At 41.7% G+C, this 12,865-nt stretch overlaps 2 protein-coding genes across 6 annotated transcripts; one reads left to right on the top strand and one right to left on the bottom strand.

Annotated features, from left to right (window-relative positions):
• Positions 1–115: 115 nt before the first annotated feature.
• si:zfos-932h1.3 (zinc finger protein 572) lies at positions 116–12,817 on the top strand. Of its 4 annotated transcripts, none has more exons than XM_057855438.1 (8): positions 116–259; positions 8,117–8,319; positions 8,418–8,510; positions 8,576–8,668; positions 10,314–10,424; positions 10,499–10,616; positions 10,711–11,158; positions 11,226–12,817. In XM_057855438.1, the coding sequence occupies exons 2-8, from the start codon at positions 8,182–8,184 to the stop codon at positions 12,760–12,762; spliced, it is 2,538 nt and encodes an 845-aa protein (XP_057711421.1). In that variant the 5' UTR covers positions 116–259; positions 8,117–8,181; the 3' UTR covers positions 12,763–12,817. The 4 variants fall into 4 exon arrangements, with proteins under 4 accessions (XP_057711421.1, XP_057711418.1, XP_057711420.1 ...); XM_057855435.1 differs by lacking the exon at positions 116–259 and adding an exon at positions 363–1,379; XM_057855437.1 differs by lacking the exon at positions 116–259 and adding an exon at positions 4,329–5,539 and having other exon boundaries at positions 8,167–8,319.
• On the bottom strand, positions 588–5,185 carry washc3 (WASH complex subunit 3). 2 transcript variants are annotated; one of them, XM_057855442.1, is made up of 7 exons: positions 4,988–5,185; positions 4,722–4,820; positions 4,584–4,652; positions 4,387–4,521; positions 2,611–2,715; positions 1,035–1,099; positions 588–960 (listed from the first exon to the last, which is right to left on the bottom strand). In XM_057855442.1, the coding sequence occupies exons 1-7, from the start codon at positions 5,036–5,038 to the stop codon at positions 873–875; spliced, it is 612 nt and encodes a 203-aa protein (XP_057711425.1). In that variant the 5' UTR covers positions 5,039–5,185; the 3' UTR covers positions 588–872. The 2 variants fall into 2 exon arrangements, with proteins under 2 accessions (XP_057711425.1, XP_057711426.1); XM_057855443.1 differs by having other exon boundaries at positions 4,584–4,649; positions 4,988–5,179.
• Positions 12,818–12,865: the final 48 nt, after the last annotated feature.

Below are 12,865 nucleotides of genomic sequence, written 5' to 3'. Positions count from 1 at the left end.
AATTTTTCCAATAAGGAGGTAATTTAAAGGTGACATTTAAAACGGGTGAACTCTTGTGAAGGGAATGTGTAGCTAACCCGGAAGTACTTCATGGGAAAGCAAATTTAGCTTGATATTGTTTTAGCACTGTTGTAATTATGGAGCACAAAACACAACGCTTTATTTTTGCTTTTACCGAAACAAAAAAAGGATACTTTCTACATCTTGCCTGTGTTTTTTGCAAAGAGATTACACTTGGGTCTTTCATCGCATTTAGCTGGTAAGCTTAGCAACACCTTGTGTTCAGAATGGACCAACCAAACTTCAAAATCTTTGTGGACTGTTTCCTAAAAGTACAAGGTGTTTGAAATCTCTTTTACAACTTTAAAACCGAATGTGATGTATTTATTCATTGATTTTCTGAATGTTCTTGCACGAAAAAATATTGACAACTCAAACACGAAAAATGCCGGTTGATTTTGTTGCCCTCTGGCGGACACTTCGTGCGTTGCAACGTAAACGGAAAACTAAATAACACGGTAAGAATAGCATCAATATACATTATTTCTCCACAATTAATTTAACAAAACAGAACTCATACAAAGTAATGGTTTTATATCCCCTAACATTTAATAGTAAACAACATACCTGGACAATTTATGCCTTTATAATGACATAAAATATTGAACATAGCCCCCAGTTTTGGGTAGAAATATTAAAAAAAAAAACTAAATGTTAGTAAACAGGATACACAGAGAACTACAACGTCCTCACTTAAGATTTTGAGTGTCCCGTTTTAGTGGAATACCATAAAAGGCATGAACTGGAGATAGTGCACATTGCTAATTTGCCGCTCGCTGCGAAGAGTCAACTACATCACATTCTTCTAGACTTCAATCACTGAAGGATGACTCGCTGTCCGACATGTCGGGCTCCTCGGTGTTTTTCCCTCCCGCGTCTGGCACGGGAGCATCCGGCTTGCTGCCACCAGCATGAAAGAATCACGTTAAACTGGGAAAAAAAAAACTTAAAATGAGAAACCGTTGAGAACTTACTCTAACAAATCTGGATCTAAACCTTCCGTGATCATTTTATTCCGAATGGCCATCACTGGAACACCCTGCCCAAAAAAAAAAAAAACAGGAGTATTAGGACAATAGCACCAAATTGAATGATTGTTCAAGCGCTGCAACGATTAATCGATTAATTCGAGCTTCGAATCCAATTTTGCTGCTTTGAGGAGTCGTTTAATTAGAGTGGCATTGTAATGGTTTGTTTTGAAAGTATTTGCCTTTAGCTTTATTGATTTGGGGGTACAATGCCCTCTGGTGGCAACAGTGAATATGACGACTCATTTAACATGGCTGAATCCAGCTGTTCCCTGTTAAGACCAACATCAGGTAAGTTTGTTTGAGCCAATATATATATATATATTTTTACGAATTCTTTAGTTTATAGGTATATTTAGTCATTTTTGTGGGAATATGTGTTTGAATGATTTGTTAAAACCATTGTTAAAAAAAAAAAAAATTGACCATTTAAGTGGACTTGTACTATGCAAGTGAGCAAATTGTTCTCGTTGTACATAGATCCTCCTTTACTTATTTTTCATACCGTTTTAGGCTATGATTAGGTATTTTATTTTGAAATGAAAATGCAATTCTGCATACCGTAATTTTCCGACGATAAGCCGCTACTTTTTCCCCCTCGTTTTGAATCCTGCGGCTTATAGTCCAGTGCGGCTTATTTGTTGATTTATTTGGTTTAATAGGTAACGCTTTATTTGACAGTGGCTTCATAAGACTGTCATAAGACAGTCATAATTATAACATGACACTATCATGGGCATTACTGAATGCTAATGATAGATGTAATTAAGTGTCATCAGGGAAATTATGTTACTAACTTTATTCATGTCCAGCTCGGGTCTTTTACATCCATTCAAAAGTGAGATAATTTGCCGGATGACACTAAATGACATCTGTTATAAGCATTCATTAATGATCATGACAGTGTCATGTCATAACTATGATTGTCTTATGGTCCCAATGTCAAATAAAGTGTGACCAAATACGATGACTAGCAATTAATGAAACGACTGGAACAGTAACTGAAGAAATAATTGACACAGAACATGAATTTTGCTTGTTATTTACATCTGTAGAGCTGCAATGCATGCTCGGAGGCATGTTGTTTGACAACAGTGTTGACAGCAGGTGGCAGCAGAGGTTGTCTCCCCCAAGTGAATCACAATGAAGCTTGACAGCCCATTGGTTCAAAGCGTCATGGTGGTTCATTTGGTCTTATGACAGTCGTATGATGTCTATGTCAAATGCAGTTTTACCGGTTAATACCTTTTGGTGTAACTATCCCATAATACAGTGAGGACAGCTGCGGCTTATAGTCTGGTGCGGCTTATCTATGAACAGTTGCCGTTTTCGTGCCAAATTTGGTGGGTGGCGGCTTATAGTCAGGTGCGCCTTATAGTGCGAAAATTACGGTAGGTTGAAAAAACATTTTGTATTCACATTTAATGCCCTTTTGAAAGTGCAATCTTTAATAGATAGATTAATCGGCTACGAAAATAATCGATTGCTGCAGCACTAGTTTCTTCTCCTCTTCCATGCTCACCACATGGATCATCTTCAGATATTTGGCATAACGCGGATCCTTGGCTACTGTCATGGCATTCGCCTCCACCGGTTTGGGCATGTCGTCCGGTGTGCTCTGAGGAGGCTAAAAAACAGATGATTAGGAAAATAGAAATTGAATCACATACAACCACTACCAAAAAGTATGGATTTACCAGTCTTGGACCAGCACTCACTCATACATTTTATTAAGTAGAACAAACTCAAGTAAAAAAGCTTGAAAAAATAATGAATAAGTTCAAAAGTGCAACTCCTTGGCATTCAGTAACACTAAAAGAAATGAATAAAAAAACATTGTGGTGGTCAGTAAATGTTAATTTTATAGGGCAAGTGCAGGGAAATAAATATAGAATAACTCCAATCTGAGGAAAAATATATGGAATCATAAGAAACAAACAAAGAAATAACAATCAAAACATCTCTAGTATTTAGTTGCACCACCTTTGGCTTTTATAACAGCTTACAGTCTCTGCTGCATGGACTTGATGAGTGACAAACAGGATTCTTCATCAGTTTGGTGCCAACTCTCTTTGATTGCAGTTGCCAGATCATCCTTGCAGGTCGGAGCCTTGCTGTGCACCATCAATTTCCACCACAGGTTTTCAATAGGTTTGAGATCTGGGCTATTTTCAGGCCATGGCATTGACTGGATGAGTCTTTCTCCAAGGAATGCTTTAACAGTTTTAGCTCTGTTACATGTTGCATTGTCATCTAGGAAAATGATTTCATTTTCCCCAAACATATTTTCAATTGAACGGATAAGAAAGCTGTCTAAAATTTCAATGTAAACACAGTCTCCCCAGTGCCTTTGCCTGATACGCAGTCCCATTATTTTGTTTTCTTCAGGCAGTCATCTTTGTAAATCTCACTGGAACGGCACCAAACAAAAGTTCCAGCATCATCACCTTGTCCAATGCAGGTTCTTAACTCATCACTGAAAATAACTTTCATCCAGTCATTCACAGTCCATGACTTCAACACCTTTTACCTTTCCTGTATAAAAATCCCATTTCCTTTAGGCGATTTTGCAGTTCTGTCACATACCTTGACTCCAGCTTCCTCCCATTTCTTCTTTTGTCTTGTTGTACATATTATGTTTTCAAGACATATTGCCTTTAGTTGTTCGTCATGACGTATGGATGTCTTCCTCGGTCTACCAGTACGCTTAACTTTTAACAACCTCGCCATGCTATTTGTACTTGGTCCAGATTTTTGATACAGCCCACATCTTTGGCAACCATACGTGTCGCGTTACCTTCTTCAAGAAGATGGATAATCCTCTCCTTAGTCTCAAGAGACATCCCTCTTGTTGGAGAAATGATTCTTGTGAATCCAATTGGTCCAAAGGTGTGATAACTGCACTGTTTTTAACTGCTGACTAACGAGCAGATCTAATCTGAGGCAGGGACCCAATTGAGAAAAGGAAATTAACTGGGTGTGTCTGTATTTTCTACTCAAAACGGAGTGATTCCACATTTTTTTTCTTCAGAATGGAGTGATTCTATATTTCCCTGCACTTGCTCTATAAAAGTAACATTTACTGACCACCACAATGTTTTTATTCATTTCTTTTAGTGTTTCTGAATGCCAAGGAGTTGCACTTTTGAACTAATTATTTTTCAAGCTTTTTATCCGTGTTTTTTCTACATAATAACATGTCTGAGTGAGTGCTCGGCCGAGACTCATAATTCCATACGTTTTGCTAGGGGTTGTAGTAGGGTGTGGTTTTTTTTTTTTTTTTTTTTTTTTTTTTTACCTCTGGAGGAGGAAGTACATCTGGCGGGCATTCTGTCTGACCCGGGCCTGAAGCACCACGTCCGTTGGTCTGAATATTTTGGGGACGTCCAATGGGGTCTACCGTGACGTCTTCCAGTCCTGGGATGGAGGACAGCTAATCGGGAGGGATTCCATTAAAGATTTGTGATGCCAAGGACAAATATCAAAACTACCCACCTTGGCTTCCAGGATGCACAACGTGGTCTCGATCTGCTGGATGCGCAAGGATATGTTGGCAAGTTTCTGCTGGGTAAAGTTCAAATTGTAATAATTTTTTTTAAAGGTGATTTAATGTATCAAGATAAAAGCACAAACCTCTTCACACACTGTGGAAAAATTGTTGAGGAAGCGAACAGTATGGACGATGAACTGGTTGAGAAAAGCAACCATTCTTCTCTGCTGAATGGCAGGAACCTAAAAGCAGGGAAAGCAACAAAATAAAAGCGTTAAAAAGCTGACTTCATTTTGGAGAGAGGGAGAAAAAAATACCCAATGAGGTGCTACCGAAAAGCAAAAGTTAGTTGAAACATTTTGTTTACATTGATTGGATAGCTAAGCTAACAGACGAGCTTGACGACAACCTTGGTTAGATCGATTCCAGATCCAACGATCGGAAGTCCGTCTTCGTCCATGTTGCTTAGTAAAAAACTAACCACCTATTCGATTTTAAATTAAATGCCTAATGCCTAATATGAAGATGGAAAAAGTACAGAAGGTGTGCACAACAATCTCTGCTTCATGTGACTATGATGTGTAATATCGCGTGACTTGACGAGGCGACGACGTTTATGGTTTTATTCTGAAGTGAGGGAGCGATTTGAACATCCGGTATCGCTAAAATAACTCGTTTCACGCCTGGAACGGTAAATTTAACCCAATTTTGTGAATAAAGTTCAAGTTTCGAATGAATGTTTGCGGAAACTGTGAAATGTCTATGGTCATTTTAAGTAGTTTGTTCGCAGTTTTGCAGTTACTCTTGTTTTGACAGGCGGAAATAAATGACAGCGACTTTGAGGGAACAGACGCCTGCGTAGAATTAGCGCATGCTAACTCCCAAAATAAATAACTGCTTTTATTTTATTTAAGCGACAGGACGTCATACTACCGAGAGAGAAAAATTGAAAAGATGAACGGTATGCATTCTAATATTGAAGTCGTTTTTTTCATGTATGCATTAGTTTGCAGTCGAGGCTTGTCAATCAGGCGCGTGCTGTTGCGTTACTGTTTTGAGCAGATGGAATTATAAACTAATTATTATCGAATATCATAGACTTCATAACCTATTGACATGACACGGAAAACGGGGCCGATTCGTAGGGGGGCTATTTTCAAAAACTTCAAATTCAAATATTTTCAAAACCAAAGCTGCTACCGACCTAAAACCAAAACAGGCACCTACCTTAGCCATATATGAGTCTCCATGAGCAGCGGCATAAAAAAATTCAAAAGTCGTTCCCTTATAAAATCCCAATTAATTACTTTTTATATAAGTATAACAAAACTTAAAATGGCTACAGAATTCTCAGATTTTACAGTAGATGCACAAAAATCACCAAATGCAGAGATAATCACCTATATTTTCAGGATCAATAGCAATATTTATAAGTTTTTGCCCAAAATACCAACCTATTTTTCTTTTATTTACTGCATGTTTTCAACAGCTAATCAATCACTCAATTTTCACATCAGCAACTTAATACGTGAGGAAAGCATGCAGAATCAATTATAATATATAAATAGATTACCGTCCTAATAAATTATATATACAGTCACAACTTTTTATAGAATAGAATAGCCCTTTATTGTCATACAGTTGTACAATGAAATTGTGGAGCATTTCCCTTTGGAGTGCATGATAAGTTAAAATCCGAAAAGTGATTTGCAAGTGTAAAATCTAAATTAAAAAAAATATGAAATGCGTTTGAGATAGCCCTATGTTCAGGCATTGGAAATAATCGGAGTAAAGTAGCAGCAGTTTGACAGTTAAGGCTTGAATATTGCAGGTGAGTAAGTAAGTATTGCACATACTGTATAATATCGCATATAAATGAAAATTGGACTTTGCTTTGGCGCAATTCCCTTTGCAGTGCATGATAAGTTAAAATCTCAAAAGTGACTTGCAAGCATAAAATCTAAAATATATAATGCGTATGCGATAGCCCTATGTTCAGGCAGTGCAAATAATCGAAGTTAAGTAACAGCAGTTTGACAGCTAAGGCTTTGAATATTGCAGTTGAGTAAGTATTGCACATGGAATATTGCATATGAATGAATATTGGACTATGCCTTGGAGCATTTCCATTTGCAGTGCATGATATGTTAAAATCTCAAAAGTGACTTGCAGGTATAAAATCTAAATAAATATAAAATGCGTATGAGATAGCCCTATGTTCAGGCAGTGCAAATAATCGGAGTGAAGTGGCAGTTTGACAGTTAAGGCTTTGAATATTGCAGGTGAGTAAGTATTGCACATACTGTATAATATCGTATTTAAATGAAAATTTTGACTTTGCTTTGGAGCAATTCCCTTTGCAGTGCATGATAAGTTAAAATCTCAAAAGTGACTTGCAAGTATAAAATCTAAAATATAAAATGCGTATGAGATAGCCCTATGTTCAGGCAGTGCAAATAATCGGAGTGAAGTGGCAGCAGTTTGACAGTTAAGGCTTTGAATATTGCAGGTGAGTATGTATTGCACATACTGTAGAATATTGCATATAAATGAATATTGGACTATGCTTTGGAGCATTTCCCTTTGCAGTGCATGATAAGTTAAAATCTCAAAAGTGACTTGCAAGTATAAAATCTAAATAAACAAATAGAAAAAGCCTATGACATAGCCATTCTTTATAGATATGGACGTAAAACAGTCTGGATTATTTAAAAGCAAAAGAAACCCTGCAGGTGGTATTTATTTTATGTAAATATGGCGAATGTGCGGCTCGTCTTTAAGTTTACTGTGACGCCGCCTTACCACAAGTCCACAGCAAAGAGCTTTTTACGTTGAAATTCTTGTAAATAAATGCTGAAATCCCTGAATTCTTTATAGATATGGACGTAAAACCGTCTCCATCCTTGGTTAAAAGCAAAAGAAAGGGCGGTTTGAATTAAATTTTCTTAAATCTGTCGAAGAATGATGCTAGTCTGTTAGCTCTTTGTTATGATAGGGGGGTTGCCACAATGGCTTTTTCCGGTCAAAATTTTTGTGAATAAATGCTTAAATCACTGAATTCTTTATAGATATGGATGTAAAACTGTTTCGAATCTTTGTTAAAAGAGCAAAAAACCTGGCAGTTATGCATCTATTTTGGGTATATAGTATGTAGAAGAATGACTCCAATGCTGTCGCGGTTCCCAGTCTCCCATTGATTTTTTTTTTCACAACGTTTCAAAATGCATGCACGATATGAAAAATATAATATTTACCTTGAATCCTCGAACAAATCACTCCTGAAACAATCCTTCCTGTTTGTATGCGGTACAGCTTTCGAAGTTCTTTAAAAATCTAAGCTTAAATCCGACATGAGTGCGTGCCGTTTTCGGCTATTACTAAATGAAGCTCGGCGTCCTTTGATAAGGCGTGACGTAAAAAATGACGAAGTGTCAGGTCAATAGATTATGAAGTCTATGAAATCATATTCAATTGAAATTCTGTCGTCGTTTCGGAACAATTGTATTAAATATCTCATTAAATGATTGTATTTCTCAAGAGATTTGCCTACCATTGTCCATCCTCCGTCAACTGGTGCCCCCTTTGCAGCTATGCTGGGCTGCCATGTGGCAGATGGTCAAGCAGAAGGATGTGATGAACTACCAGAAACTCCAGGAGTTTGTATACACAGTCACCGAGGCGGTTCCTGGACTCATGAGCCTTAAACAGAGAGCCCAGCTCATTCTGGGCCTCAGAGCGAGGGTATACCTTCTATACTCGTGTTTGTTTTGAAATAAAACAGTTTGTCTTCATCCTCATTAAATTAAAGATGGTTGTTTGATTGACATGTCGTATCACAGCTGATCCTGGAGCTGTGCAAAGGCTCAGTCCGAGGGTGTGTGGACTCAAATGTGATCCAGAGCCATTTAGAGAGACTCCCAGTAACACCAGATGTAAGTGCAGTGATGATGTCGTGATCTTATTGTAATTATTGTGTTTAATAAACTTGTGTCAGCAGAGCGATGATGAGGTGAAAATGGCAGAATGCACTTTTGTCGCTTTGGTTCAGAGCCTCTTGAAAGATCCATCTGAGCGAGCTTACTTCTTTCAGGTTTGGCTAAATAACCTATACAGTGGGGCAAATAAGTATTTAGTCAACCACTAATTGTGCAAGTTCTCCCACTTGAAAATATTAGAGAGGCCTGTAATTGTAAACATGGGTAAACCTCAACCATGAGAGACAGAATGTGGAAAAAAACCTAGAAAATCACACTGTTTGATTTTTAAAGAATTTATTTGCAAATCATGGTGGAAAATAAGTATTTGGTCAATACCAAAAGTTCATATCAATACTTTGTTATGTACCCTTTGCAGGCAATAACGGAGGCTAAACTTTTTCTGTAACTCTTCACAAGCTTTTCACACACTGTTGCTGTTATTTTGGCCCATTCCTCCATGCAGATCTCCTCTACAGCAGTGATGTTTTGGGGCTGTTGTTGGGCAACACAGACTTTCAACTCCCTCCACAGATTTTCTATGGGTTTGAGATCTGGAGACTGGCTAGGCCACTCCAGGACCTTGAAATGCTTCTTATAAAGCCATTCCTTTGTTGCCCTGGCTGTGTGTTTGGGATCATTGTCATGCTGAAAGACCCAGCCACGTCTCATCTTCAATGCCCTTGCTGATGGAAGGAGATTTTCACTCAAAATCTCTCCATATTTGGCCCCATTCATTGTTTCCTTTGTCCTTTGCAGAAAAACAGCCCCAAAGCATGATGTTTCCACCCCAATGCTTCACAGTGGGTATGGTGTTCTTCGGATGCAATTCAGTATTCTTTCTCCTCCAAACACGAGAACCTGTGTTTCTACCAAAAAGTTCTATTTTGGTTTCATCTGACCATAACCCATTCTCCCAGTCCTCTTCTGGATCACTCGCGAACCGCAGACGGGCCTGGACGTGTACTTTCTTCAGCAGGGGGAAACGTCTGGCAGTGCAGGATTTGAGTCCCTGGTGGCGCATTGTGTTACTGATAGTAGCCTTTGTTACTGTGGTCCCAGCTCTCTGTAGGTCATTCACTAGGTCCCCCCAGGTGGTTCTGGGATTTTTGCTTACCGTTCTTGTTATCATTTTGACGCCATGGGGTGAGATCTTGCATGGAGCCCCAGATCGAGGGAGATTATCAGTGGTCTTGTATGTCTTCCATTTTCTAATAATTGCACCCACAGTTGATTTCTTTGCACCAAGCGTTTTACCTATTGCAGATTCAGTCTTCCCAGCCTTGTGCAGGTCCACAATTTTGTCTCTGGTGTCCTTCGACAGCTCTTTGGTCTTGGCCATAGTGGAGTTTGAAGTGTGACTGACTGAGCTTGTGGACAGGTGTCTGTTATACCGATAATGAGTTAAAACAGGTGCTATTAATATAGGTAATGAGTGGAGTTTCGTTAGACCTTGTTAGAAGAAGTTAGACCTCTTTGACAGCCAGAAATCTTGCTTGTTTGTAGGTGACCAAATACTTATTTTCCACTCTAATTTGGAAATAAGTTCTTTAAAAATCAAACAACGTGATTTTCTGTTTATTTTTTCCACATTGTGTCTCTCATTGTTGAGGTTTACCCATGTTGACAATTACAGGCCTCTCTAATCTTTTCAATCAAGTCGAAGAACTGGCACAATTGGTGGTTGACTAAATACTTATTTGCCCCACTGTACTTCCTTAATTGAAATGGATTTTTTTGTAAATGAATGTGTTTTTATAGGTCGTCTTCCCAGTTGAATATGGTGAAAAGTATGACACAGCCATTGAAGTGTTGCTTTGGGAGCTGTTGTCAAAACTCGAGAAGCTTCTCCCGGTACCAGACCTCAAACAGGTATTCCTTTCCACCCTTTCTTTTAGTTTTTTAGCTACGGTTAGGAAAATCACACAGTTGGGTTTCGTTTCCAGACGGCGGCCTGGTTAGGCTCGGTGCCACGAGTTTCGGACGAGTGCGTCTGGTCCACCCCAGAAGAGCTTGGCTTTATCTTTGAGCACTGCAAGGCTGCTGGACTTTGTAAAATGCAAGGTGAGTACACTTGAGAATGGGCATCCTGTTATTTTGGTCCTTAAACTGTTCCGGTAGCTTCTTGGCAGTTAATGTTCAACTGATGTTCCTCCAGATGGTCCCTCGTCCAACATCGGCAGCTGCATCATGTCCGCTCTGTCCATCCCACCCTCTCAGAAACCAAACCTCTCCCATGTTGCGGAGTCTATTTACCAGTACGACGACAGCCTCTGCCCTGCGACTGTCGCCGGTCCCGAGCAGTACAGGTTGGTGACCGTCTACGCAGAGGTTGAGGTCCAAAATGTTCAGCTGGATGTCAACGATGTGGAGGCGGAGCCTGCCGAGGGCGATGCAGCCAAAGCGCTTGAGACGCTGACCGAAACAATTGAATGTGGGGAGGAAAATCTCGAGAACTACACAACGATGACGAACTGTCAGCTCATCGGTCAGGAGGTTTTTGAGGAAGCAAAGGACGACGGCTCTGTAGAGGAAGCGACGCCCCAAGCGACAGAACTACTTTTCTGTGAAACTCAACACTCGTCCATCTTGTGTGAACTTAAAAGGTACGTTTGGAGATGTTAGTATGAAGTCCGGGTAAACTGACTGCCAAAATGTCCCAATCTCCTGCAGTGCCGAAGCCGACAAACTACTCGCCATCAAAGGAAACGACAAAGACTCTCCCGCGGACAATACCGACGAGATGACATCGATCCTCTTCATATGCTCGCAGTGTCCTTTCCACCAATCGGACGACAATAGCCCGCCGCACTTCCACATGCGGACCGTTCGCAATGAGGATTACCGAAAGCTGTCGGATACCAAGACGTCTCCGACTCCTGGCGAAACGGATGAAATTTTTACATCCATCAAGCTTATCCCTAAAGGCGACGTACAGCAGCCTGTGGCTGTGCTCGACAGCCCCGGAAGTTCCCGCCAGGCCGCCGGGAAGCAAAAAGCTCTGACGTGCAAGACCTGCGGCCGGACGTTCACGCGCACGTCGGATGTGTGGCGGCACCAGCTGACCCACACGGGCGAACGTCCCTTCCGCTGCTCGCAGTGCGACGGCACCTTCCAACACTCGTGGGATCTCGCCAAGCACCAGAAAAAGTCCCACGGCGCCGTAGTCTCCTTTACTTGTTCGGCGTGCGACGCGTCGTTCCCTAACTTGCGCACCTTGACCGCTCATCACAAGCGCTGCCGCTCAGACGGGAGCCTCCTACCGCCCATCTGTTTTATCTGCGGCCGCGGCTTCGACTCGGCCGTCGAGCTGCAGGAACACCGCAAGTCTCACGCGACCAAGCGCTACGTCTGCCCGCAGTGCGGCGAGAGCTTCGACACGCTGTCGGAGCGCTCGCAGCACCGTCAGACGCATCGCGTGAAGCGGCAATTCAAATGCCCACACTGCGAAAAGACGTACACGCGCATGTCCGATGTGAAGAGGCACGTATCCGTGCACACAGGTGAGCGGCCTCACGTATGCAGCCAGTGTGGCAGGCGCTTCGCGCTGCGCTTCATGCTAGTCCGACACCTGCGCGTCCACACGGGCGAGCGGCCTTTCCAGTGCACACATTGCGATAAAAGATTCACCCTGGCGTCAGTGCTGGCCCGCCACGAGAGGATGCATACGGGTGAAAAACCGTTCCTGTGCTCCCAGTGCGGGAAGACCTTCCTGTCGCAGGGCGAGCTCTTCAAACATCATCGCTCCCATGCTGACGAGCGACCCTTCGCCTGCTCCCTATGCGACAAACGCTTCAAAACTAAGACGACTCGTCGGGAACACATGGTGTCGCACACTGGCGCCCGCCCTTACCCCTGCACCTACTGCGGCAAAGGCTTCGCCAAACCTTCCGCGCTCACCCGACACCACCTCATCCACACGGGGGAGAGGCCCTTCCCATGCGGCTACTGCGACAAGTCTTTCCTCACCCTCGTCGAGGCGCGACTGCACCACCGCGTCCATACGGGCGAGCGGCCGTACTCCTGTGGCGTCTGCCAGCTCAAGTTCAAGAGCTCGTCCGAGCTGTCTTGGCACAAGCGTAACCATTCGGGCGCTAAGCTAACCAAACCCCACTGTGGACGCTGTAATAAGACGTTTTCATCCAAGGCCAAACTCAAGAAACACATGGAGACGCACGTGGAGGAAGAGCCAGCGCAGCATGATCATTAAATGACAATATACTCTAATAAACAGTGGGGCAAATAAGTATTTAGTCAACCACCAATTGTGCAAGTTCTCCTACTTGAAAAGATTAGAGAGGCCTGTAATTGTC

The sequence above is a fragment of the Corythoichthys intestinalis genome, chromosome 13 (genome assembly GCF_030265065.1).
Source record: "Corythoichthys intestinalis isolate RoL2023-P3 chromosome 13, ASM3026506v1, whole genome shotgun sequence".
Taxonomy (NCBI): domain Eukaryota; kingdom Metazoa; phylum Chordata; class Actinopteri; order Syngnathiformes; family Syngnathidae; genus Corythoichthys; species Corythoichthys intestinalis.
This window is presented reverse-complemented; position numbering and strand designations above follow the sequence as displayed.

Coding starts and splice junctions, on each gene's coding strand:
- si:zfos-932h1.3 (XM_057855435.1), top strand. CDS start 1,298: ATGCCCTCTGGTGGCAACAGTGAATATGACGACTCATTTAACATGGCT. Junction 1,380..8,116: donor CCTGTTAAGACCAACATCAG/GTAAGTTTGTTT, acceptor GTATTTCTCAAG/AGATTTGCCTACCATTGTCC. Junction 8,511..8,575: donor GACTCCCAGTAACACCAGAT/GTAAGTGCAGTG, acceptor TTGTGTCAGCAG/AGCGATGATGAGGTGAAAAT.
- washc3 (XM_057855442.1), bottom strand. CDS start 5,038: ATGGACGAAGACGGACTTCCGATCGTTGGATCTGGAATCGATCTAACC. Junction 4,821..4,987: donor CTGGAATCGATCTAACCAAG/GTTGTCGTCAAG, acceptor CCCTGCTTTTAG/GTTCCTGCCATTCAGCAGAG. Junction 1,100..2,610: donor ATCTGAAGATGATCCATGTG/GTGAGCATGGAA, acceptor TTTTTTGGGCAG/GGTGTTCCAGTGATGGCCAT.